This window comes from Clupea harengus, chromosome 15 (genome assembly GCF_900700415.2).
Source record: "Clupea harengus chromosome 15, Ch_v2.0.2, whole genome shotgun sequence".
NCBI lineage: Eukaryota > Metazoa > Chordata > Actinopteri > Clupeiformes > Clupeidae > Clupea > Clupea harengus.
Genome location: NC_045166.1, coordinates 7,968,571 through 7,996,155, shown reverse-complemented (window position 1 = coordinate 7,996,155; position 27,585 = coordinate 7,968,571). Strand labels below are relative to the sequence as shown.

The 27,585-nt window shown below is 43.8% G+C and overlaps 2 protein-coding genes across 3 annotated transcripts in view; both read right to left on the bottom strand.

Annotated features, from left to right (window-relative positions):
• Positions 1-1,015: 1,015 nt before the first annotated feature.
• LOC105889796 (fasciculation and elongation protein zeta-2-like) lies at positions 1,016-13,317 on the bottom strand. Of its 2 annotated transcripts, XM_031581835.2 has the most exons (9): positions 12,929-13,317; positions 10,846-10,954; positions 10,602-10,718; positions 9,218-9,359; positions 7,370-7,635; positions 6,359-6,439; positions 4,925-5,000; positions 4,714-4,779; positions 1,016-4,268 (listed from the first exon to the last, which is right to left on the bottom strand). In XM_031581835.2, the coding sequence occupies exons 1-9, from the start codon at positions 13,231-13,233 to the stop codon at positions 4,252-4,254; spliced, it is 1,179 nt and encodes a 392-aa protein (XP_031437695.1). In that variant the 5' UTR covers positions 13,234-13,317; the 3' UTR covers positions 1,016-4,251. The 2 variants fall into 2 exon arrangements, with proteins under 2 accessions (XP_031437695.1, XP_012671178.1); XM_012815724.3 differs by lacking the exon at positions 6,359-6,439 and having other exon boundaries at positions 12,929-13,310.
• Positions 13,318-13,972: 655 nt separating this feature from the next.
• Positions 13,973-27,585, bottom strand: part of myt1la (myelin transcription factor 1-like, a) — a 71,305-nt gene continuing 57,692 nt past the window's right edge. Inside the window, exons 13-23 of the mRNA XM_031581829.2 lie at positions 25,426-25,650; positions 23,661-23,782; positions 23,332-23,403; positions 23,099-23,161; positions 22,755-22,838; positions 21,379-21,600; positions 21,122-21,213; positions 20,521-20,624; positions 20,070-20,213; positions 18,559-18,621; positions 13,973-17,648 (exon numbers count right to left, since the gene is read on the bottom strand). Coding sequence (XP_031437689.1) covers positions 17,508-17,648; positions 18,559-18,621; positions 20,070-20,213; positions 20,521-20,624; positions 21,122-21,213; positions 21,379-21,600; positions 22,755-22,838; positions 23,099-23,161; positions 23,332-23,403; positions 23,661-23,782; positions 25,426-25,650 — 1,332 coding nt within the window. The 3' untranslated portion in view covers positions 13,973-17,507. The remainder of the gene's footprint in view (positions 17,649-18,558; positions 18,622-20,069; positions 20,214-20,520; positions 20,625-21,121; positions 21,214-21,378; positions 21,601-22,754; positions 22,839-23,098; positions 23,162-23,331; positions 23,404-23,660; positions 23,783-25,425; positions 25,651-27,585) is intronic.

Here is a 27,585-nt window from a genome sequence, read left to right as displayed (position 1 = left end):
GTTCTGACATAATCCAGAAGGTCTTCTCTGAGAATGTGCTCCAATGAGGCAAGGCCAGCTGTTTCTTCTGTGCTCAAAAAAATTAATCATCGTTAAAATATTATATATTATTATAAATATTATATGTTATTATAAATATTATATGTCCTCCGTAGTTCATGGAGGACGAGGAGTTTGTCGACACCATCAAAGGCTTCAGCACAGTCAGGAAAGAGCACACCATGTTCACGGACACCAACCTCTAGCGGAAGCTTGCTCCGCTGGACTGGAGGAACTGAGAGACTCCTGACACCAGCAAAAACACAAGTACCCGGTGGGACCTCACTGGAAGTGGACTGAGAGGGGACTGTGGAGTGACTTTGAGGCAAACCACAGCAGATTATTTAACAGCCACAGCCACAACCATTCAAGAGGCGGTTCATCACTAACTCTACTTTGTACAGCATTATACCATATGGATTGTAATTTAATGATAAAACCCTCAAAGTAATTGGATGCTTCTTTAGACAATGTACAATTCTACATCTAATTCTGAGTCCATCATTCTTTTCACTAGCAGTCAAACAACCTCTATGTTACAGTAAAGACCCAACTAGTATTTCATCAGTAGCTTCACACTGACTGGAGTCAACATCAAAGTCTGTAATAAACCCTAAAGGTCAGTCAATGGTTTTATTCTACCAGAACACTAGCTGAGATTTCTTGGCAGTTGTCAAAGTTTGTACCTGGAAGTCTTTAGTCAACTTCAGGTGTTTTAGTTGGCGTAATCTCTGTCTCTAATGAGCATGAAGTCACACAATGACTGATGAGGTGTCTAGAATATTATTTTGTCATGCAGTGTAAATTATACAATTGACTACACGGACAGACCTGGAGGACCTTATAATTGTATAATCCAAGGAAAGAAATAACATTTGGATGTGACTTTTTCATTTGACAATGATGAAGTGAACTGAACACCCACTGCAAAGTGTCTTGTGAACAACTGATCCAAGGTTAAAATGAAGCCGTTAGATACAGTCAAAAGTCTTTATTTAGTTCACAAGGTCCAGTGCAAACTGGCACAAAACATTTGCACCACTAAAGATGATATGTTGACATGACATTTACAAAAATAAATTAATTGTACCACATTACATTGTAATGGGAAACAAACGTGACACATGAGAAAGAGAGATAGGAAAAGAGAAGCGGAAGAAATAGTACGTTAAAAACAAAAATGTTTCTATTTACAAAACACTGTTATTTCTGTACATAGGCAGCCATAGAAACACAGGAGAGGGAGTAGAAATATAAATCTTAAGTTCTGATGCTTGGCAAAGTCCAGAGGCTGCTTGTCATTTCAGCTCTGGACTCCATTTGCTCCTATAAATACAGCATAGCCTACTTCAGGATAAAAATAGATTGGCTACGTCATTTAGACTTTAAATGTCCTGACACGACTTTCAATTAATTATTTTAAGCTGGTATCTTTAACATTTGTTTTAAAATAAAATGAAAGAAATGTACAGAGAAAAAACCAAACACATTATGCATCCGTTGATCCATCTGCTCCATCCCTGGTTCAATCTGACGCCTCGCCTTACTGACTGTGTTTGCCGCAGAGCAAAGCATGATGGATCTTCTCACCAAAATGTATCAATGTATTCCTTTCAAAAAGGTACCGTAATGATTTCATACCATAGATAAAAAGGTTAATTCAACCTCAGAGTATATTTTTCTTTAACTAGAAAATACCCATCTTACAAATCCAAAAATCAGAGTTGTGTGCCACTGATTCTTAAGAACCCTGTTTTGTTACACGATCGCTCCTAGTAGAAGTTTGGGGCAACCCAGCCACCTGTAGTCCACCTGAGCCCCACGCGTGTAAGAACCTCCACAGCTGAAGCCTCTACTGGGTACCCAGATCCATCTGCAGGTCTCTGCTCAGGGTCTTAGCCTTCCCATCACCATTTCACATGCGTTTTTCCCCCTGACTACTGACCATTGTTTCATTCTCAGACTGTCCTTAGAGCAATTTACAGAGAAAGTGCATTAAGTTTGTTTCAGGTTTACAAAAAAAAAAAAAAGAGTGAGTTTAAATGCTGAACTGGCCTGTGGTTTGACATTATTATAAGAAGACTCACTATATTTAGAACAGAAAGCATGGACAGGTAGAGGGTGACTCCTAACTAAAAGACGCAAGCACGTGTCATAACAGGGACCACTAAAAAGTCCCCAAATACCTCACTAGGCCAAATTTACTACAGCCTAAGGACTTCACCAACTACATAAGCTGAAAAAGACTATGCGAGGATGTGCATGCTACTCTACATATATTCAAAGCTTACTCAACTTCTACTCAATGTTTACATGTCCAGCGTGGAGGGGACTGGCCATGGAGGGGACTGGGCATGGAAGATGTTAGACGCCTGTAAACCTTAAGACATCCTAAACATGAGATGTTCTGCAGCATGGGGACACCACGCGCACACACACACACACACACACACACACACACACACACACACACACACACACACACAGAGTGTCACTGCCCCTGGTCCTTGCTGGTTCAGCTCCACCAGCAAGCTAATATGTGGCTTCAACATTACTGGCTTCAACGAATCAACTTTTCTTACACCACAGGGAACACGTTAGGGGAGTAAATCTTAGGGGAGTGTTATAATGACAAGCGTCAATCATCGCATTGGCACCAATCACAGTCCCGAGAGGGACAGGGAGAACTTAGGTTGGCTGGATCGTCATGACCGAGAGATTTGATCTGTTGGCACCACGCACCACTCCAGCCTTAGGGCAGGGGGCGCCACTGAGCCCCTGAGCTTTGTTTGTGCGCATTACAGGTACCTAAGCACACTTGGCTGATAGAAAAAGGTTGACGATTTCACATATGTATGGATTTCCTTTCTTTCTTTCTTTCTTGTTTCTCTGAGCTATTGACGGCCCATTTCCTGTGTTGATCTTGTAGCATCCACAACATGAAACTAAAATAATCATCACACCTCTCCTAGCGGTACCATCATCTGCCAAGACCAAGCGACTTTCACAGTTTCAATCCCATTCAAACCTTCCACCAAATAAAACATGAGCATTTACAGTTAATAAGTTTAGGGGTGACTAGACTAGCCTACTGCAGTACACTGGAACTATTTCACTTTGCCAGTGATTTTAGTCATGTGGCCAACTTGGACAACTTTAAAAGGTTCTTTCAACTGCATTACAAATAATCATTTAGCTTATGTTACAAAAATAGGTAAATACTACAGGGTGTAGCATCTAATATCCACACTGATTAATGTCCCATGGTTTTTACATCAGTTAAGAAGTAGAGTTAAAAATTATATAAGCAGGCTTAATATAAAAGGAGGAAGATAGATCACAAATTATTGCAGATTTTGTGCTTCATAGTGGAAGATGTCTTTGCAGGTAAGCACTGATTCCCTTTTTTTGGCAAAATGAAATTTTGGCCATCCCACAAAGTCCTGGTATAATGCCTTCAGACTTTCAGGTTATCATGGTGCTACACGACAGATGCCATAAAACATCATTTCACACTGCTTGTTAGGCCAGGAGCCCTTACCCTTTAAAGCTACACTTTGATAATGTCCTGCACATCCGCCCTCGATTAGAACAAATGACGTCAATGCCAATGCTGATCTGGTTATGAGATCTGCTTGTCCAAACCACTAGCAAGATGTCTCCACATCTTCTCTAAGTGAAGTACCTCTCACAGCACACAGAGCTCTACACAAACCATGCAGTAACCGAACAGACAAAGATGACGCAACCCGACCAGAGGAAGTATCTTATCTGCAGGGCAAGGAAGTGTGTTTATCTCTTACCCGTCCGTTGGCAGCGTGAGGAGTAGAATTTATATTTTCTATTTTCATTTCTATAAAGATGTTTTGAGGAGGACTGTGATATTGATTGAGACTGAGGAGAGGGCAGTCATGTAGTGGGCCTTCAGCCATGCCAAGTTCAGGTCACATGACTCAGAGAATAATACTGCTGACTGGCAATACACATACTAAACAATTACAAACCTAAAAAAAAAAAAACACATTTCATATGATATCAAAACATTATAAGGGTGACGCCTGGAAGATGTTATGGGATTAAAACAATTCTTAAATGAGGTAAAACAACAAGGAATTTGAAACCACAAGGCCTGAAATATGGCCTCTAGAAACAGGACGTGTGGGTCACTGCATCACCGGGGACCATCTGGAAGGTTCCGTCACTCTTGGAGGACTACGAGGGACATAAAACTGTCAAAGAGACGGAAAAAGGTCAACATCAGTCACATGCACTTCACCAACTGGACAAAAAAAATCTTGTCATATCACATTCTCAGGCTCTATCCTCGGCAATAGCTGAAGGTAGACCTCAAACTGACCACACAAGTATGGATACATTTTTACTGGTTTTATAACCACTGATTTAGCTGCTGAAAATAATAAATCTCTCAACAAACAAGAGACAAGCCCTTCATGACATGGAACAAAGTTAGCAAAAGAGAATAAAGCAGAGTATGTGTCTTCACCAGCCCACTGGCCACTATTTATCATGTCTTGTACTGGCCAAAGGGCTGTTGCATTGTCAGCAGATCCCAACACAGGATTCACATCCCATTCATACCCGGATGCTTCGAACCTTCTTGAGTAATAACGTAACCTAGGGTTACCACGGGAGGGTCGTTGGAGAGAAGCATACCTTTGAGGATGTACTCAGTCAGAAGGCTGGGCACTTTATCGCTGTCATCCTTCATGGCGTGCAGTACTGTGGACCGACCATACAAACAATCAACTTACATTGAGCTCACTCCTTCAAAACTCCACGTATCTTTGTGGGTATCTGTGTGCTGTGGCGATCAGAAATAGATGTCTGGGAGGTGCAAGGTTCAGATTAAAAGGTCATCACTCACTTTTGGTGAGGTACTGAAGGTCTTCCACTGATGGAGGTCCGTTATTTTGTTCATAGGGAATTACTGTGGTTAGATACTGAGAGAGAGAAAGAGAGAGAGACAGATGAGAACCTGTAACAGACTGTATAGATTTACTGAGGTCACTGATGCTGAGATCCATGCAAGGGTAATAGGGGAATATAGGGTTTAGAGGACGCGCCAAAGAAAACTGAAATAAAAGAAAAAACAAGTTAGCATTAAAACAGACTCGTGTATAGAGCCTCAAAGTAAGCTGTATGTGCAGCTGTGTGAGACTGCAGCTTATGTTAACAGAATTCACAATCAGAGAAAATAATTGGACGGACGGATGGACGGATGGATGGATGGATGGATGGATGAATGGATGACATGGTAAGATTGGTGAAAAGCCAAATGGCCGCATGATTGAGTAAAAACCAACTAAACAAACCAACCAACAAACAAACAGAAAATGATGCTGCCTACTTCACTATAGTTTAATCACCACGGGCAAAAAATGAACTGAAGGTTTGACAGCGACCTCACAAACAGTGACTTTAGTTTTCTGTGCAGCCATCTCCAGTACAAGCGCTACCCCAGAACTCCATCTGTGCTTCACTGGCCCCGTACCCGCTAATAAATGTTGATTTTATTCAAATGAAGCGGTGGTTGTTTTTATTTTGAAGGCAATGAGAGCCTAGAGGCAGTCTATTTTTATCTGGGAATGCTGAGAATTGTGTAAGAGCAGCTCCTGAAAGAACAGCTGGTACAATTGGCGAACAGCGAGAAAATGTGCGTGGTGATTGGTTGAAGAGAAGTACAGGTGTCTTGTGATAGGTCAGTTTGACGTACATGTGACTGTGTAGACTACAGTGATTGGTGGTTAGGTGATTGTGGGGAGAGAGCTGAGAAAAAGCAAGTGAGAGATGAGTGGCAAGAAAGAAGAGACACTCTTGAAATGGGTGATATGGGAGACAGATGACTGGATAACAGCCACACACACACACAGAGTGGGGTATTATATAAATCCTCATAATTGCTCATGCACACACATGAGAGGGATAGCCTGCTCAAAACATCCACGCCAAGCCCTTCTAGCATGGCGACATGAGTGAGATGATGCCTTTTTCAGTTCGAGTTTCATCTGAGAAAACGAACCGGAAATCCAAGCCACGAAAGGATGAATTTGAGTTCAGGTTTAGCTCCGGTCCTCAGCTCCGCACACGCATCCTCCAAACGGGACACGTGCGCTGGGCTGGACGGACAACACCTCGCAGTGCGCTGAAAATGAGGTGATTTTGAGCAAGCTCACCCTTCACATAAACAAGCGATGCAGGGAGGCGAGCGAGGTGAGGGAGGGATGGAGCGAGGGAGAGGAGGAGTGGAGAGAGGGAAAAGCGAGGGAGGGAGGGAGCGGGGAGGTAGAGAAGAGGGCACCTGTTTGTCCCCTCCTGTGCCTCTGAATGTGTGGCGCAGGCCGCTCTGAATGACGGAGGAGAGTCCCTCCATAGTGAAACGCTGAGAGTGAGGAAATGAGGTGGAGGAGAGAGAGAGAGAGGGAGGAAAGAAGAATAAAAAGAAGAAAGAAAGAAGTAAAGAAGCAGATATGGAGAAAGAGAGACAGAGTGTGAAGTAGAAGCAGAGAGAGAGAGCAAGAGAGAGAGCAAGAGAGAGAGAGTGAAGTAGAAAGAGAAATTCTCTCCAGCTGAGAACCTGAGCAGCATCTTGAGAGAGAGAGAGAGAGAGAGAGAGAATGCCCAGGCAGTAGGATAGTGGAGCCAGGGTTCCCCCTGCGTGTCTGATTGGGTGGGTGGGTAGAGCAGCAGGCTGCAGCAGTGTTACTCTGGATCCTCTGAGCTTAACAGGCTCAACACCACAGATTACAGCTGCTACCGCAGCAGACACAACACAGCTTTACACAATCACCTAATGCAGCACAGCCCAGTGCTGCGCGTGTGAGTGAGTGTGTGTGCGTGTGTATGCATGTGTGTGCGAGTGTGTGCGTGTGTGTGTGTGTGTGCATGCGTGCGTGTGTGTGCGTGCGTGTGAAGGCCTTAATGTTTCTCCATGTCTCGGTCATTGTACATGTGTATATGGACATCCTTATGACTGTGCATCCATGTGTCCATTGCCCTCTCTGCAGTTTAGTGTGTGGGCAACTCAGCCCCGTTCATCTCTCTGTGTGTGTGTATGTGTCTGTATGTGTCTGTATGTGTCTGTATGTGTCTGTATGTGTCTGTATGTGTCTGTATGTGTCTGTATGTGTCTGTATGTGTCTGTATGTGTCTGTATGTTTGTGTATGTGTGAATGTATGCATGTGCTTGTATGTGGAGGTATGTGCATGCATGCATGGATGGATGAATGGATGCATCTGTGTGTGTGTGTGTGCGGTGTGTGTGTGTGTCTGTATGTGGAGGTTATGTGCATGCATGCGTGTGTTCCCTCACAGTTCCAGGCACGTGTGTCCTCTCGCCCCTCGTCTGCAGGCTGGGGCTGCGGATCTTGCCGCGCTTCTTGAGCAGCTGCCGGTGCTCCTTCTGCCGGTTCTGCACGGTGATGAGCAGCGAGATGAAGCGGTTCTTCACCTCCTTCTCGAAGTCCAGCTCGTCCCGCAGCGCCAGCTGCTGCACCAGCTCCTCGGACAGGCCCCGGATCAGCGTCTCCACCTGCTGCAGACGCCCGCTCAGCTCCGACGCCGAGAGCCCGCGCAGGCCTGAGGAGAGACGGGGAGGTCAGCACTGTTACAGGACATGACGTACAGGTGTTATATCGTTATATTATCATTCTGGTAACTGAACTGGCTTTGGCCACTCTAAACAGTCATATGACAGGGGGTGGTGGACCAAGAACATCAGGAGGAGGAAGAAAAAAAAAGAGGGAGTGAGACACACACACACAGATAGACATGAATGTGAGAGAGAGAGAGAGACACACACACAAGCACACACACACCACAGCAGCTGAGCTCTCTGCTCAGCCAGAGAACATCAACAGTGATGTACAAACGCGCGTGTGCACAAATCCGTTACAAAATGCAAACACACACAGGTACAAACTGACGCAGGTACACACAGACACACACACACACGAGTTGAGGACAAAATACTAAATGAAGTTGTGAAAATCATACTGACAAGAAAATACAAACTCACGCACAACCAGAAGCTATAAATAGATGCCTCCCCCACTATGAACACACACACACACACACACACACACACACACACACACAGCCATGATTCAGTGGCCAGAAGCTAAATGAGATGCAGAACGACAGCTCAGTCACTTTGCCAGCAGCTCTTCCGAGATGGTCTGCTTGCTTGCTTGCTTCCCTCCCCCCCTCTCCATCATCATTCCTTCTCCAACAGATACATGCTCACACACACAACCCTAGTACTCCACACACACACACACACACACACACACACACACACACACACACACACACACACACACACACACACACACACACACACACACACACACACACACACAACAAGCTATGTAACGCTATGCTACTGACCACTGTCCTGAACAGCATTAATGGCACATCATCTACAAACATGGGCACATGCACAAGTGCAGCCACATGAACATGATGCCTTCAGACACACACTGTCTCACTCTCACACACAAACACACAAACACACACACACACACACCAGAGTGGGGTATTATATAAATCCTCATATGAGGTACATGGCCTGCAATGAGCCTGAACACAGTGTGCTGTGGGGCCACTCATAGCATCACAGTTACATAATCTCTGATTTATGCGACTGGACGCCAATTACAGACACCATTACACAACGCAGGGGGTTTATATAATAAGTAAGGTATGGTATGGTCTACTTTTATGTCCATCGCAACGCCTTTAACCACATACACACGCTAACAATATCTTGTTGTATCTCTGTAACAATGACCATGACCAACAGGGGAAGCTACGTGCTGAAGGGGGGTCAAATGAAGCGCTCACATTTCTGCACACACACACATATATACATTATTTATTTATTTATTTCCCCCTCCACTCCAGCTACAGAATCACACAACATATATGTACACATATCCTCCATTGCCTGCACAAAGGCAAATACATGTACTTGAATATACACACAATGACACATCAAAGCAGTTGTACCTGTACTTCTGCGACAAACACACACACACACACACACACACACACACACACACACACACACACACACACATCAACGTGTATGCACAGACACACACACACGTGCACAGACACACACACACACACACACACACACACACACACGCAAACTTACTTTCTTCATAGCTGCTGGTGGAGCTGGACCTGTTGAGTGTGTTCATCTCTTGACAGAGGATGGACACGTCGGACTGAGACGGACTGTCATCCTCCACAGGGTCTGGGGACTCTTGCATGATCTCCTCAATTTCCTCGATCACCTGAACATTCATGAACACACACAAACACGCACACAAACAAAAATAGTTAAGGTCAACACTGCAGCAGGCCAGCAACATGCCCCCCCCATCCATGACAGAGCTGTCACCCCCATCACGCACACTTGTGTTCTACATACACCACGATAACTGCAGTCTCGCAGACACAATTGGCCCGCCATGGCTAGTTGAGGTCAACAACAAGCTACTCAGAGTATCGCCTTGGCTTGTGGTTAGTGCACAATGTTCCCCAAAATACAACCACAGTCCTCCAACTCGCTGGCCCAGACGTCCCAGCGCTGCTCCAGAGGGATGCCAAGAACTTTCACACAGTTCCGACATGGTGGATTAACCCAGAAAGGGTTGCCAGGGTTACCTACAATACAGCACATTCCAGCTAATGTCTCCACCATGCAGAAAACAAGGCTATGTTGACATCTGCTGTGAACACAGTATTAAGGATTTCCAGGCCCAAAGAGATCTGCTGCTGCTGGCTGTGCTCAACTATAGTGTGTTTGTGTGTGTGTGTGTGTGTGTGTGCATGTGCGTGTGTATGTGTGCGTCTGACTCATTATCTCAACCGCAGGCCAAGAGCTCTATTCATATTGCACTCATTACCAGAATGCTGCCAGAGACTTGGCTGAGAAATTGCCTCATAATTATTCGATGCTATGGCTTTTTTAAGGAGCAAAGTGGAAACCAATCTGCCATTTTTCTACATTTTCCACTCAGAGAAAACACTCTGGCAGGTCGTGAAAACAAGTAGGTTTTATTATTTAACTGACAGTGAGATGCTTCTACAGGATCTTGGAAACTAAAGCCAGGACCTAGCGTGCAGTGTGCATATTATGCAATATGTTTTTGTTTGTGGGGGAAACGTTGTCCACATTTCTGTTGTGTCTCACGTGCTGGACATAGCCATGCGGCAGGGAGGACTTTGGCTGTTTTTTTTAATTCTGTGTCTAATGGGCAGAAAAGGAATCTGCGTGACCCTCCATAGTGTGTGTGTGGCCACTGGCAGCTTGGACCACGGTTTGGAGGCTGGTGTGACAGACAATAGGTTGTTTACTAGTTACTTTTTCTCACCACGTGTTTACTTTCTTGCCCTCGGGCAGACGGCACAGGTCTTCCAGAGCAAGGAGCATGCAAGAATAGTGTCCCCCCCCCCCCACGTTCTTGGATTCCATCTCCCGTCTCCTGCCAAACTGCAGAGAGCCTGGGAGCTCACCTGTTCAGAGAGCTCACCTGTTCAGCGGTGAAGAGCGGCTCAGCGGCAACACACGACACGATGATGGAGTGCATGTCCATTTGCTCCCGCAGCTCCTCATCGTCCGAGAGGTCGAGGGACGAGTTGTCCTCTTTCTAATGGGACACACACACACACACACACACACACACACACACACACACAGAGAATGACTTTTCAAAAATATGCATCTTTATGCACTGGCCACTCAAAATAACACATGATTTGCATATATGGGCTTACCCTCTGCTCTGTTAAGTTGAGAGTGGGAAGGTGGAGGGTGCGTGTGTGAGAGGTTTTCCAGTCCACTGGCATCACGTTGCCATAGTTATCCGTCAGAGCATTCCAGATTCTATAGGATGAGGACAGAGTCAGAGATGGAGGTAGGAAGATATATATGGATGGGGGATGAAGGGAAACGGTTAGCAAAAATATGCCAGGAACTACGAGCCTCTCCAGCTCCAAGGTGTGCTGGTTCAGCACTAGTTTACCTGTAAAGTAACAACGTGGATGTCTATGCCCTTACATACAAGGATTTGCAGAAGCCTCCATATGAGGCTTGTTCCCTGAAAGTACCAAACCAGCGTAGTCGATTGGACTCGATTAGAATGAGCAGCAGAGCCCGTTTTCAATTATTTGATGCCATTCGGCATCACCCCTTGACCTGCTGAATTAGTCTGTGGATGAAATCTTGCGTTGCTTGGATACATACGCAGCGGTGGGGTTTGACTGGTCTGGGTGAGACAGCGAGGCTCGCCCCCGAGCACAGCGCAGTCAAGCGTACATACTCAGCCTCTCTGCCCTCAAACACACATTCACAGCAGCCCTCACAGTCTCGTCTCTTCTCATCTCATCTCCATCCATCCATCTCTCTCTCTCTCTCTTTCTCTCTCTCACTCTGATAGTTTACTGTTCTACTGGCTCACCCCGCTCTCAATGTTTCTCTTGCCCTTGCCACTTTCACCCATCTCTTTACTGCCTGGTCTCTCTCCATCCTTGTCCCTCATATCCCATCATCTCTGTTGCCCTTTCTCTGGTGTGACAAGTCAGAGAGGCCATTTCCAGGCTTCAGATCCCCTGCCTGCCTTTGAGGTGACATGTCTTTATAGCTGTACCAAAGAACACAGTCACGCACAAATGCAGACACACATTAACGTGCATACACACAGACAACCACCCACGTGTATGAAACATGCACACAAAAAGACACACGCAGAAAAATAGACACCTTCCTGAGCTCTGGAGAGGGTGTCCATCTCAAGAATACACCAATTCCAATGTTGTTGTCCACTATTCCACCATAAGACAGAAAGGAATATAGACTTTCACTACCGTGATTTAATCAGTTTGGTTTTCTGCCAAATTATCTGTAGTTGAAACTAAATACAACACTGGAAACTGTTGACGTTACTTCACAGACGTGCAATGACTTGCATGTAATGCTTCTGTAATGTATTAGTAATAAACGGCAGGTTAATCATTGACAGTTCTGACGGCAGTGCGTCGATGTTTCTCATATGGTAAAAGATAAGCCGACCTGCTTGTAATACTCTTTCTCTAAGTGAAATACCAGTGTTTAGGAGAACTCATCCAAAATGCATACCAGTAACTTTGCCCACTGGTAAAATGTTGGACACGTTTTGCGTATGGCTACAGAAGTGTCTCAGTGAGGTGTGAGTTGGCTCACGTTAGCCAAGTTATTTTACAGCTGAGACTAGTCATTTGCCACGTCTTAATGGCTAACTCACAAACAGTACTGCGTCTTTGGAAAAGAAATACAAGCATTTGTAAATAAACCTAACTGTGCATCACTGCTGCAACAGATATAATATAGCGATATCAATATTCTCGCGAACTGCCTCATTCACTAACCTACCAAGCTAACTGGTATGTTCGCACGGATATAACCATAGACTAGCTCTAATATAACTGACCTCTGGTTAGTTGGCTAGCTTTCTTGCTATCGCCAGCAGTGCCATAAAATAGACTTCATCTTAGTTATTTAGATAGCTAGCTAGGTAGTCAGCTAATTTTTCTATCGTTAGCTGCGATCCCCTAACACTGAACTATGATTAGCTTGTTAACGTTTCAGACACATTAGCTAACAAATGATGTCCTTATTGGTTAATTTACAAATCTGAACCCAAGTAAACAAGTCAAAATAGCTCTTATCATAACGTAAAAGAGCGTCATGGCTTAACTGCTGCTCACTGAGATAGCTGACTGTTTTGGTTGGTTAGCAAGCTAGCGTTACTTCGCTAGCCGATGCCCCCCTGTAGTGGACAACTATGGACATTTCAAAATCTTATGATAATGTCATACATACTCGTCGTCCTTCAGGAAATTATCTTCCGTGATGGGCTTTACTGGAGCGATATTTTCTATCTTGGTGTTGTAATTCCGGAAACACATATTCAGCTTCTCATCAAAATCGTTCACAAGGTCCTCCATTGACTTGAAGCTGCATATCTCCCCCGAAAAGCTGTTGTCCAGATCTGAAAAATCTTCGAACCCTGTTGTCCCACCTACATTGGAGTTAATCTGATCCAACTGATTTGGCCATTCAGCGGTCGGTCTGAATTCGTTAAAGTCCTGCCAATCCTCATCGAAATGTGCTAACGGGGCAGCCATCACTGTTACGGGACAAGAAGACTCACTGAACTTCCTTTGAGACAGTCGCTCGCTCTTCAGGACCAGCTGAGACACCGGAGCCCCGCCCCCTCTCCCGTGACTTGTTAGCTTATGAGCTTGGACCCCCGTTACAGGTGGTGCTTGATGTCATCCTCCAGATTAATCTTAGCCTACTCATGCGCTAACTTATTTAGTTTTAAGGTTATATATCAGTACTGTTGTCAATATATTTGTAGGATAAGCGAGGTCATCATAGAGATGGTGTGTTTTCAGGGAATAGCCTGTAATATGCTGACGCAGTAGCCTGGATGCAGCTATTCATACACTGATACTATGCCAACCTACTTGGTCATAGCCTACGTGAACACAGCTCAGGTAGGTGAATGTGTGGGCACTAAATAACAGGATGACTACACAATCCTTCTGCTCGTCCCTCTTTTAATAGAATAGACGTTGAGAACAACTGTTTTAAGGTCATCATTGTAGGAAAACGATTTGCACCCAGGCTCTTCCAATATTTGTGTATGCTCTTTGCCTTTTACGAATTGTACGTTGTTAAATTCAGTGCTGCTGTCAGCTCAAATCAGCTGCCAGTTCATTTTAATTTTAGGTCTTCAGTAAAAATTAGGAGCTGAGAAGGAGTGTGATAGAATTGTTATTTGTATAATTTATCCTCTGTCTGCTTGAGATATTTTCTTTGTACAGGCCGGACAAAAAGAAATGGCCTTGCAACCTTGACTATGGCAACACAGGTTTTATTTAGAGTAAGAGATGTCAACACCAGCATGATAAAAATTGTACAAAGTTCACGATTTCAAAATGAAATATCACTGCAATGTGTGATTTTAAACATTTATAGCAAAAGTATCAACAAAATGCCATGCCATGTGGTACAAAAATAAATCAATTGAGCGATAGAGAGAAAGAAGGAGAGTGAGAAAGAGAGAAGGATAGCGATGTCATATAAAATCCTGTCATCAAAGGATTAGTTGAAACATTTTTTTTTAAATGGAAATCTTATCGTACTCTGGTGATGAGCTCACATTTTCATAAGAAAATGACTCTGCGTTTAAGCATGTGACACCATAATGTTCTTTATGTAAATATCCACATAACCTTATCCATTTCTTATCATTACAATGATGTGCCAGCCGCAGCAGTCAGGCAGCTGAATTGTGCTTAAAATCCCTTTTTCTGTAGTATAGGCAATGATGATCGTCGATGAACATGTTTAGTTTATTCCATATTTTTTTTTTTTACATTTGCTATAAGTCTATCTGAAGCAGTACTACATTGGCAATAAGCTGCATACACAAAGCTGAGGATCAAGGGCTGGCAGCCCTGAGGACTTGGCCTCTTGTTTCACTGGAAAACCCAGAGTGCATGGGTGATATAATTAGCTAGCACCTCATATACTCTCCCTTAAATGACCACGTGGGTCAAACCGACTACATTGGCAACACAGAGATGTGTTTTTTTTATTATTATTATTAATAATAATAATAATAATAATAATAATAATAATACATAATATATATGGACTTGGACCACTCCAGGATCAAGGGATTTGATTATCCCTCATATAGAGGTTATATATAACGCTGTATTCACCTTCTCAATTCCCCTCTCTGACTCGGGTTCAGAAAAGTATTCACACATATTTTAATCCACCTGTACGAATGGCACATAAAAAATATAAAATATAACAAATGTTCAAAATGATCATCAAGATCTTCGTTGTCTTAAGTAAGCAGCTGCACCAGCTAACACAGTGAGGAAACTGTTCAAATGTCAATTAGCATGCAGCTCAGTTGAAACAGACACAATTCTGATCACAAGAGGACAGTAAAAACAAAGTGGCATTGGTTGAGGACATCAGCCTGAAGTTTGATTAGATTAGATTTTTTTTGATTTATTCGTGTTTTTAGAAATAATGGGCATGGAATCAGTTTGGATACTGTAGTATTCTAGAAGTTCGCCAGGAAAAAAAAAGGGTTGTGGTAAAACCAACTTATGTAGCTGCATAATGAATTTATTTGAAATTTGCTACAATAAAATACCCATAGTTCAATCTGCAGCAACCATCAAGTACTATCAAGAAACATATCTACTGACAAATGTCCCAACAAAGTCCTCCTTGTTACTCATACACATTAACTTTTCATTTACCTTACCATAGAAACAGTTGAACTACATTCATTAGCATATTTTCACTCTCCTTTTACACAGTCCGTTTATTAGTCAACAAACAGGACATGATTGTACCATTGTGGTTGAACAGGAGCTACCATGGACATTCGATGAATTTTGAAATATGAATTTATACAGTTGCAATGTTGCACACCTGACTTTAAACCATCCAAATGCACTATACACAATGGTGCTGCGAGTACAAAACAGCCTACTGGATGGTGGGATGCTGCAGCCTGAGCCCAGACACATTACTCTGGGGGCCATTTTCCCCAAAAGGCTCGCACTTAAGCTGAAATGGAAAAAATAAAGATTGTCATATCAACATGTGAGATTGAAATAACATAAAAATGAAATGCCTCAGCATGTGAAGTATTTAAAAAAAAAAAAAAAAACCTAACCTGTTGAAGTGATTGAAAGTAATATTTGTGTACTGTGAGTGCGTTGATAGAAAGTATTCCACCCAGTTTTTTTAGAAGTCCTCGTGTCACTGGTTTGTATGAGGTTAAAGTGCAGCCGTAATGTTTCTTAGCCATGACAGAACCAACAGTATGTATTTATCAGTCTATGGATAACCAGTCCTTGACCAGCAGCCCAGACAGTTGCTGTGTTGACTTTGCTGTCCAGTGGAGTCAGATGAGAAAGGTGCCTTGGGCTCGGATCTGGACTCTTCCTGGCTCAGATCCAGATGATAGGATGGCAGAGTATGTACAGGACAGGACAAGTGCAGTCACATGGTGGAGGCAGAAACCCTGTATATCCAGTCCACTGATTACATCCACATAACGCGTTCACCCATCACTAACTCTTAGTCTCTCTCCGTCTGAGAAAACCCCCCACAAAAACATAAAAAAACAACAAACAAACAAAAAAGAAAACAACTCAACTAAAACATCAGAACATGGAAACCAGGGTGGCCCTGACACGAAGAGTAAAGAGTAATGAAACCTCTCTCGTTTGGGAATCGATCGTTGGTGTTTCATTCTCAAAATATGATTGTATTAAAAGGTCCATACAAAAAACTTAATTCTTTACAGTTAGTAAAAATGCACTCTTTTTTTAACGGGTAGGCTCACAAATACGAAATTGCATATACCCAAATGATTGCATCCCATATCTAAGGATATGATTGAGTCATTGTCACATATTGCTAATATTTTGTCCAACTAGCTACTTGACATTTTTCTGACCTTATAGCTAAATGGTTCAAATGCTGGATTGTCTATTTAATATTCAGACCACGTCTGAATGGGAAATTTCAAAATCACAAACGGATAACGCGCTTCTGACGTGTTACAGTCATACTCGAGTTCATGGGATATGCACCAGTAAGTTTCCGTGTCTTGATGTTTGCAATCATAAATAGTTTGCCATTATTTCTAATCTCTTTTTTCGGTTGTCAAAACCACACTGCAACAGGGTGTCTCCATGGCGATTACCACAGACCTCTGACCTAAAGACTCCTCTTCTCTGACATTCATTTCTTTTTTCTTTTTTCTTTTTTACAAAACGTATAAATGTACAACCATTGAACAACCCGTGCACAGACACGTTTCCATCAAACCCAGTGGAAAAACAAGTCATCCTATGAAAGACTGCTCCTTGCACTGTTACCCTGTGACATTCCACTGTACTGCAAATTTTAAGATCTGTCATTTAGTCAATAATCTTTTAAAATAACACACATATACACTAAAATGTGCATACATTAGCAGCTAGAAACATTACATTATCACATTATGTCAGGTCATATGAAAATGTACAAAATATGAATGCTGTTCAAAACAATTGCCATTAGTAGTAATTACATTTAAAGCAAGGCATTAAATCATAGTTATGGAGTTTTTGAGAGCATATCAGCATTGTTCATAATGCAAAATAATAGGATAAATTACAGCCATAAAATAATAAATCCATAGATTTTACATTTGTCTTGTCTCCTCCGCGTCCTCTTCCCTTGTTTCTTTTTCATGTTGTTTTGTTCAACATGTTTGAATTTGATTGGGCGACGCTGCCATCAGACCATCAGACCATCAGACCATCAGAGCGATGGCTTCAGCCATTGGTTTGCTTGTGAGGGCCCGCTACACGTGTATGCCCTGAACGGCTTGCTTGATGTTCTCCAGCAGCGCTTTGTTCTCCGGGCTCTGGTACTGGTCCTGATGGGTGTACATGTCTGTCAGGGTGTCCACGTAGGTGTCGAAGTTCTGCTCGTTCATAGGCTCCTGGGACACCAAGTGGAGTGGGTTAGGGAAAGGGAGAGAGAGAATTATTTTCCCCAGTTATGAGTGCAGTTGCAAATAATGATTACTTTGACCTAATTTGAGCCAAAATCTTATAGTCACCTCTCTAGAAACACTGTGGGAAGAAAAGAAAAAAGTGTGTGTGTGTGTGTGTGTGTGTGTGTGTGAGAGAGTGTATGGTATATATAAAACTGCATTGCTTTGGTACACAAAATGGAGAGTGTGAGGCAGGTGTCAATATATATACAACACTATGAATCTATGTTGTCTTGTGAAACAAAATGGAGGCTCTGTGGCAGGTGTCAGTCAAGCAGAAACAAACAGACAAGTCAAGGCAGTTGTGACTGTATTCATATGGCTTGTGAAGATGAAATGCGTATTAGCAGGCAGTGTTCATTTCCCATGTGGATAGAATGAAGCACGGAGGCAAAGCAGCTTGACTGATGGTGCACTCTCTCTCTCTCTCTCTCTCTCTCTCTCTCTCTCTCTCTCTCTCTCTCTCTCACACACACACACTCAAACACACTCAGACGCACAGATTACAATTACACACACTGAAATACTGACACAGACGCACCGTTCCCTTGCCATGCAATCTGATTTATTTTCTACACTCAAGATATCAATGCTGCAGTATCCTGGCCTGCATTACCCACTGTGGCCCCTAGAGTGCACTGCAGGACTCCAGTCCCATTAAAATAGAGTCACAACGATGCCACATGTAACAACAGTTTGGATAGCCCCACACTATATTCACATATGAAGTAAAACTGAGGGGGTTTGGGGGTGGGAGGGGGGCTTATGGTGAATTTGGAGAGAGGGGAAAGGGGGGTGGGGGGTGGGGGGGTGTAGCAGGTGGACATTAGTTGGACAGTGAAAAGGGTTATCTTACTCTGTGGGCCGTCTGTAAACAGCAGTTATGTCTAACAGGCACATCTTTCTGGGGCAGCGTGGTCTACAGAGAGAGGTGCAGAGAGAACACTATTAGCCAAGGGGACCAGAGGGAAGGGGTGGAGGCTACTGTACAGATGTTCACACAAGCCCAATACCGTCTGTGAAAACAAGGGAGATTATAAAATTGACATTTATATATCAGACTCTTGACTCTTTATGACTTTTAAACAAATCTGACTGAATTGATTAAAGGAGAGACTAAGGAGCCATATTTGGAAGGTGGTCATCGTGATGTCGACCATGTTGCTAAAAGAGGGGTACGTGGAGATAATTCAATGTTCTTGTTGGTCTCTGTGGCCTGCTGGAAATGAAAAGGGATGGAAATCAGGTTGTTGGATTCAATACAATTTGAATGCCATCCAAAGTAGATTTGCTAAAAGTTTTGCTTCCAAATTATTTGCTAAAAGATTTAGGGGATTTCTGGAATTTCTATTTATTTTCTTTCTATTTTCTTCGATATTCTATTTCTTGCTTTCTTTATTTTCAGAGGGAAAAATAATCAGATTTTCCAACCAAGGTTTCACCTGCAAAGGGTTAGAATGAAGCATGAACATCCTCAATAAAGTACTACATAATTAAGCCTACATATGGAGAAGTAGAGTAAAAACGATGTACATAAAAGCCAATTGGTGACTTTTGTAGGAAAACAGCTTTTGTTTATGTATTCCGAATGAGTTACTTTAGTTAAGTGAATGAAAAACTGACTTGAATTGAATTAGTTCTTAATTACAGGACCAATTCAGCAGGTTAATTGTTTAGCCTCTTACAGAACCGACCAACCCATATTTAACCATTTAACGTCTTTTAGCTAAAGCGCATTAATGGCACATTGAGGGTGCATACACACTCTCTGGTAAGCTAGTTTACTGCTGGAACTAACTCAAGACCTTGTTATTATCCATGACTAGGAATTATCCAATCAGCACCACTGTTGTGTCTTAGACAAAAGAGAGCAATTGGATAATTAATGACACCATGAGAAAACGTGAGGATGCTTGAAACAAGGAGCAGTGAGTGAGGCGGCCTATGGTGGAGAGCACGAGTTCTGAAGAAAAACAGATCTTCTGTGAGGAACTCAGACACGGCGGACAGGAAGCCAGAAAAACAGATGGAGAAAATAATTCATGTTAACATTCCATGGAGCAGGAGCCTTTAAAGGACACTATGAAGTAGCAGTTCATTAGCCTTTACCTCACTGTCATGTTGATTTGACATGCTTTATGTGGACACGTATTTGTGTTTGTGTTTAAACAACACCAATGTGCCTTGTTTGTGATTAGAGTTACGTGGTTGTGGATGTCGATGTTTTTGTCTCACTGTCTATGAGATATGTGCAGGGACTAGATGTGTCTCAAAACGTGTGTATGCATGTATGTTTGTGCATGTGTATGTGTGTGTGTGTGTGTGTGTGTGTCTCACCATGTGTAGAGCCTGTGTGTTGTCTCTCACCATGTGTGGCAGCTGGATGTTGGCGAGGCTGTTGATAAGCGACTGGCTGAGGTTGGCCAGCTCGTGGAGCAGGGAGTCATTCTGCTGTTCGATCGCCTTGTTCTCCTCCTCTATGGACTTGAGGTTGGTCTCCATGGTGGTGATCTGTGGGAGAAACAGAGAAGTAAATCACAGAGGAGGCTCTCACCGAAGCAACACATCTAATCTCCCCTCAAACGCAAGCTCACAGTAGTGTGGGTCAGCTAGAACGGTGTCCTAATTCGTATGCTGTGTGTGGCATCACAGAAAAAAAACAACGGCAATAGAAAATACTCACAACAATGACGCAATGAATTGATTTCCTGACAGATTTCATTATTGTCGGTTCATGTGATACCCCTTTCATGACTTCAGCCTAGTTGCTTTCAAATCAATTTTTAATGTGTCTGCCAGAAGTGTCCAGAAATGATACCTGTGTCCTCAGTTTAATCATGTCCGACTCCACTTGATGATTGGACTCGTTCAGATCTTTGATTTCTTCATCCAGCTGTTTGATCTCTTCATCGTTCTCTATTCCTGAGAAGAATTAAACACATGTACACATTGAATCTACATTCACAAAATCTAAAGTTTATTTTGAACATACTCTTGAGAACTCCATAAAAGGTCGATTCTTCATAAGGTACATATGGGACTTTTCTTCTGCACTGACTGGTGTTCCTTTGTAGACTGACAATACTTGATCAATTGTCAGTATCTCAAGCTGGATTTGTAATGTACTGAATCTGAAGCTGATGCTGTGGCTTCATTAGGCCTCTCATGAAGCTAAGGTACTGTAGATGCGGTACCTTTACTGGGCCTCTCATGAAGCTAAGGTACTGTAGATGCGGTACCTTTACTGGGCCTCTCATGAAGCTAAGGTACTGTAGATGCGGTACCTTTACTGGGCCTCTCATGAAGCTAAGGTACTGTAGATGCGGTACCTTTACTGGGCCTCTCATGAAGCTAAGGTACTGTAGATGCGGTACCTTTACTGGGCCTCTCATGAAGCTAAGGTACTGTGGATGTGGTACCTTTACTGGGCCTCTGTTTGAGGGTCAGCATCTCCACCCCGGTCATGCGAGCTTTCTTCATCGCAGAAGAGGCACGTGGACAGCCTGACAGACTGTGGAGAGACGGTTCATTGGACCCCTGTTATCGCCACCATTTTAACTACCAAGACTTTACCATTATTACACCATGTTACAAATATAAAGCATGCACACACATACAGACAAACACGCACATACACAACACACACACACACACACACACACACACACACACACACCTCCGGTGTGTCAGGAAGCTTCCGCTCACATGGCCAGACCCATCACAGCCTGGAGTGGGGCAAGTCATGCCGTCTGTTTTCCCAGACTTCCAGGCGAACTGGGCGCCGTTCACCAGCCCGTCCTTTTGCCTCTTGGCCGCCAGGGGACACCCCGACGCACTGCGGTGTGAAGCGTACTTCCCTGTCACGTGACCTTGCCCATCACACCCAGGGACTGGACACCTGAGAGGACATGAGACTGGTTGATAGATTCAGTCTTTACAGCCTCAGTAACGTTAACATACGAGTGTTCAGGACTCACATAGAAGAAAAAAAGAGATAGATGTATTCACACATAGAACCGCTCACAGAGTGACGGGTCATGAGTTTTCAAAAATGACCTTGACCAAGAGCGCCTTCAAAATGTAACAAACCCTAGGCTTCTTTCAGACTTAAAGGGAAGCTTAAGGATTTTTTTAACATGGTCCCTATTTTTTTTATCTTTTTGGGTCCAAATTCAGGACAATTAACAATAAAAAACGGTCCAGTATTGAGTACTGTATTGTAGTTTAAGTTAGGTTTCCGTTTCTGTAGAAAATATGTTAAATTTGTATAAATGTAAATGTATAGTTATTTTGCAGTTGCCTGTTTTAGCATTATAACTCAGAACTGGAACGATTTTGAATGTTTTTGTCCTTAGTAAAAATCTGAACCCAAAAAGATGGAAAAATAGGACCCAGGTTAAAAAATCCCAATGTTTCCCTTTAACCGAAGAGTCATACTATTTGCCTTGCCCTTCATCAAAGTTACCCGGTGAGTAACACTTGCTTTGAGAAAAGTCACTGTTCTTGAGATGTCTGTACTGACTTTGTCCTAGCGAGCTCAGCCCTAACAGCAGGCGCCGGGGTCCAGCTCCTGCTCCAGCTGGGTGAGAAATGACCAGCTGAGATTGATGAGGCAGGCCGCAGCACAGGGTCTGTTTGGGGGAGGAGGGGCACGGCCAGGGGTACAGGTAGAGGATGGTGAACACGGAGGGCAGACGGACGCCCTGCGGAGGGCCACATGGACGCCCACATCAGTCAAAGCTCAAAGATGGACTCAGGAGGAGTCAGACTCGGGGTTTCACTCGAGTTTGGAAAAAGACAAACAGCGCTTCACGGGAAGTCGAAAGGTAAACATAAAACAAAGGTCACCTCAAGAGTGGAAATAACTGAGTGTTCTTGGGTAGAATGAAAAAAATGGACAAGGAAATACATCTATGGTCATCTATGGAAAGTGCTCTGCATAGGGAATCTATGTTAAGTTTTGAACATACCTTCTTTTAATATCAATCAACCATGTTTAATCAAACACGCTCCTCAGAAAAGGGAAGTGTGACACAGATTGCATTCCCTCACCTGATTGGCTCCTGGTCGTCCTTGTCTTCTTTGCTGTGCAGAATCTTGATGCCACTTTTCTTTGCTCTGGGGCAGCCCGACAGACTGCAACAGTACACACACACACACACACACAAGCATGAAATTATTTATAGATGACCACACATGGCAACACACAGAGATATAGAAACACACAGACGTATGCACACATACACACAGACACAGACAGACAGACAGACAGACAGACAGACACACACACACACAGATGCCTTTCAGGTAAGCTTTAGCTGCAGAGGCCATCACCTGGGTCACATAATTAGCCCAGATGAACAGTAGCCACCTGTGCTCTGATTGGCTGCCCTTACCTCCTATGAGAGGCGTAGTTTCCTGTGATATGTCCCGACCCATCACAGCCAGGAGTGGGGCACCTGACGGGGAGGACAGGTGACAGATGAAACAAGTGTCAGGTGTGACCTTTGGGTGACCTCTCACTGTCTGATGGCAAAATCAATGAGCAATGCAGTACAGAGACACACAGTATGGCAGAGATACACACACACACACACACACACACACACACACACACACACAGACTTACTTCAGATCTTGTGAGTTGGATGTGGACATCACCCCCCGGAGGCCTTTGTCAGCCAGCTGGCAGCTGGAAAGACTGCATGAACACACCACACAAGAGTGATTTGATCAGAAGGCAGGCAAAAGCAATCTGACAAAACAAGAAGTACTATTTCTTTCTTTAGGGGCCATGAGACTCCCTGAAACCCGTAAAGACCAGGCCAGCGGATCCCCTTTACATTAAAGATAACTCATTAAGGTTAATAGTGTTAAATTAAGTATTACGGTATCCTGGTAAGTGAAATACAAAATAAAAACAGTGGGCGGTCAGCAGAGGGTGTGGGGGCTTCTTACGTGATGATCTCCTTCTTGGTCTCCTTGCAGGGGTGGTACTTGTGTTTGGGGCTGGGCATAGGCACCTCCTCAGGGTACTGAGGCTCATCCAGGAGGTCTTGGAATGGGTCAAGATCGTCAGGCTACAGAGAGAGAGAGAGAGAGAGAGAGAGAGAGAGAGAGAGAGAGGAGGACCGGACAGAAGATGGAGAGAGAGAGAGAGGAGGACCGGACAGAAGAAGGATAATGAGAGGAATGCAGGAAAGAGGGAAAAAGCAGAGAGGTAAAGAATGAACAAGAGAGAGAGAGAGAGAGAGAGAGCAAGAGAGAGAGAAGGAAAACCGTTGGAGATAAAAACTGTTATGCCAATAAAAAACCATCTGCCATTATGGCTGATTGTGGCAGGCAAAATGACCACGTTAGCAGTAACGCCTGCTGTTATGCCACATTACAATGACGGCCATACAGTATGACATACAGACAGCAGTATGGCATGGAATATGCATTGGAAAACCATGCATATGTGATATCATATATATATTCCAATTTCATCCAGTAGGTGTCTCTCTTGTCCATTCTATGGAGCTCCCTGCCATCTTAAAACTGCTTTCCCCTACCCTTGTTACTTCTACATGTCTGGGACAATGCATAAGATCCCACATGGTGGCCTTAAACACCAGAGATCAGTGTCTTAAAAGTGCTCAACACTGGCGGTGACATATTAACACAGAACATGTGTCCCTATAGCTCAACTGGTCATAAGGTGCAAACAACTTCAAGGTCACAGGTTTAAACTTCTGATTATTCCTACTCAGGAAGACAGATGTGCTGTAGGCAGGCAGTAAGAAGGAATGTAAGGAATGACAGATGAGCAAAAAGACAGACATCTAGACAGACAGATAGACAAATATTCAGACAGTCGAATGAACATTCTTGCATGCATGCAGACAGATAGATAGAGAGAGAAAGAGAGAGATAGAGAGAAAGAGAGAGAGAGAGAAACATTCATACACAAACACAAACAGACAAGCAGGCACAGAGACAGGACAAAATTACACTGACTGACAGCAGCAGACATACATAGAGACAGATGGAAAGTCATACAAACAGATTTATAGACAAGGAGACAGGGACAATAGACAAATCTTTACACATTACTACAGACAGATAAACAGTTAGGCAGACAGTCACACACACGGACATGGGCAGACACAGGCACATACGAACAGCCAGAGACAACTGTGGTGTGGTGTGGTGCGGTGTGGTGTGGTGTGGTGCGGTGTGGTGTGGTGTGGCGGGGTGTGGGGTGGTGCGGTGTGGTGTGGTGTGGTGCGGTGTGGTGTGGGGCGTTGCAGTGTGGTGGGGCGGGGTGTGGTGTGGTGCGGTGTGGCGGGGTGCGGTGCGGTGTGGTGTGGTGCGGTGTGGTGTGGTGTGGTGTGGTCTGGTGCGGTGTGGTGTGGTGCGGTGTGGCCGGGTGCGGTGTGGTGTGGTGTGGTGTGGTGTGGTGTGGTGCGGTGCAGTGCGGTGCGGTGTGGCGGGGTGTGGTGTGGTGTGGTGCAGTGTGGTGTGGGGTGTTGTGGTGTGGCGGGGTGTGGTGTGGTGTGGTGCGGTGCGGTGCGGTGCAGTGTGGCGGGGTGTGGTGTGGTGTGGTGTGGTGCAGTGTGGTGTGGGGCGTTGCGGGGTGTGGTGTGGTGTGGTGTGGTGTGGTGTGGTGTGGTGTGGTGTGGTGCGGTGTGGTGTGGTGTGGCGGGGTGTGGTGTCGTGTGGTGTCGTGTGGCGCAGGCACCTCCTTGTGTCCGTCCTGGTCCAGATGTTTGAGTTTGGTGTAGTCCAGTGGGAGGTCCCAGCAGTCAGCAGTGCCCATCTGGTAGCCGCGGCTGTTGAGCAGGGCCTGGCGCTGGGGGGACATGGGCTCCAGAGGGGTCAGCACCGTTTCCTCACCACCTCCGCCCACACCACCAGAGCCTCCGCACTGATCAATGCCACCACTCCCATCATCGTCATCAGGGCTCTAAACCACAGACAGAGAGAGAGAGAGAGAGAGAGAGAGAGAGAGACAGAGAGAGAGAAAGAGAGAGAGAGAGAGAGAGTGGGAGTCAGTCAGTTAGTGAAAGCAATCTTGGTAATCTTGGCCTAGGAGAGATGGATCATGTATTTTATTTTAGTCGAATTCAAAATGCTTTACAAATGAGCAGATAAAAAACACAGAAAAATAAGAGCATTATAAAAGAGCATAGAAAAAAATAAATACATAAAAGAGTAAATGAATAGAAAGTAGCATGCATTCTCCCAGCTGACAAAAAGTATCTGAGAACAGTTGGGTTATAGATTTGAAACTGGATACAGTTGACGCACCACTGATGTCAGGTATGTACCGCTGAAACATATCTGAGAAGTTATTTGGTCCTGTCCCACTCAGTCATTTATAAACAAGTAGCAGTACTTTAAAATCAATTTTATGATTTACTGGAAGCCAGTATTGGAGTAATATGGTAAGTTCTTTCTTGCAGCTGCATTTTGTGCAAGCTGAAGCTGTTTTTTGGTCTTTTTAGAAAGGCCTGTGAAAAGACCATTGCAGTGGTCAACCCTTCTGGAGATAAAGGCATGAATACGTTTTTCTAAATCATGTTTTGACATAAGGTCTTGAGAGGGTAAAAAGCTAATTTAGTTATTGCTTTCACATTGTTGTTAAAACTGAGATCGCAGTCAATTAAGATATCAAGGTTTTTAACAGTGTCCTTCGCTTTAAAATAATTTTGTGTCAAGAAAAAAGGATTACAAGATCACAAATAAGATTACTTCAGTTTTGTCCTTAACATCCAGCGGTTAATTCTGCCAATGCATTGATTTGCATTGAGATTCTAGGGGACCATAGTTATTAGGTGAGAGGGCTAAGTAAACTTGGGTGACATCAGCATAGCTATGATCTTGGGAATGAGGAAATCTTGAAATATTTGTCCAAGCAGGAGTTTGTACAGTTGAACAATAAAGGCCCTAAGATTGACCCTTGGGGGACACCTCAGGTAAAGAATGTTGAGGTGTTGAGGTACAGTTTCCAATGGCAACAAAGAAGCTCCTGACTTCTAAGTATGACCTCAGCCACTTGATAACCGTGCTGAAAATCCAATCCAATGCTCCAGTCTGTGTAGTAATTTGTAATGATCATCAGTGTCAAAGGCTGAACTAAGGTCCAATAACACTAGGACTGATGCTTTGCCTGTATCGGTATTGAGGTGGCATGTGATGGTACCCGCCAGGAGCCCGGCCCCTCTACACCCAGCCACCTGCCACAGCCCACCCCTTCTTCCAGCACCCATTCTTCCTGTGGTTGCCCTACAGGATGTGGGCATACCACTTCTGCTGCCCTGCTTGTGGGGGCAAGCTGATGTGCGCTGCGCTTTACAAGACCGTCCGGAGGGTCTTAGACAGGAATGGATGGTACTTCATGGCCACCGAGTTCATTTAAAACCTGCATGAGAGCGGTTTCAGAGTTGTGCTTAGAAACATGACTGAAAGTTAGCCAAAACACTACTTTTTCAATCAACAAATGGTAGATTGGATATGGGCCAGTAAATGTTTAGTATGGAAGATTATTAGATTATTCTTTTTGAGTAGGGGCTTTAAGACAGCTGTTTTCAGGAACTTAGTTTAGTTTTCAGAGATGTGCCAGACAGCAGTGATGCATATATAATTTTAAGCACATCTGCTGCTATGAGGATAAAAACAGATTTGAAAAAGTTGGTAGGTAAAGTTTTACATGAGTTTCATTGTCTATCAAACTAAATTCTGACATCAAGTTGAGTTCGCCTCTCTTTTTTGTTGGTAATTCCAAATGTTGAGCTTTAAGTAATTGAGAGGATATGTTCTGCCTGATTTTTTTTTATCAATTTCCCTTTGAAAAAAGACACAAACTTGTTGCATTTATTAACAGAGAGCAGTTCAGGTG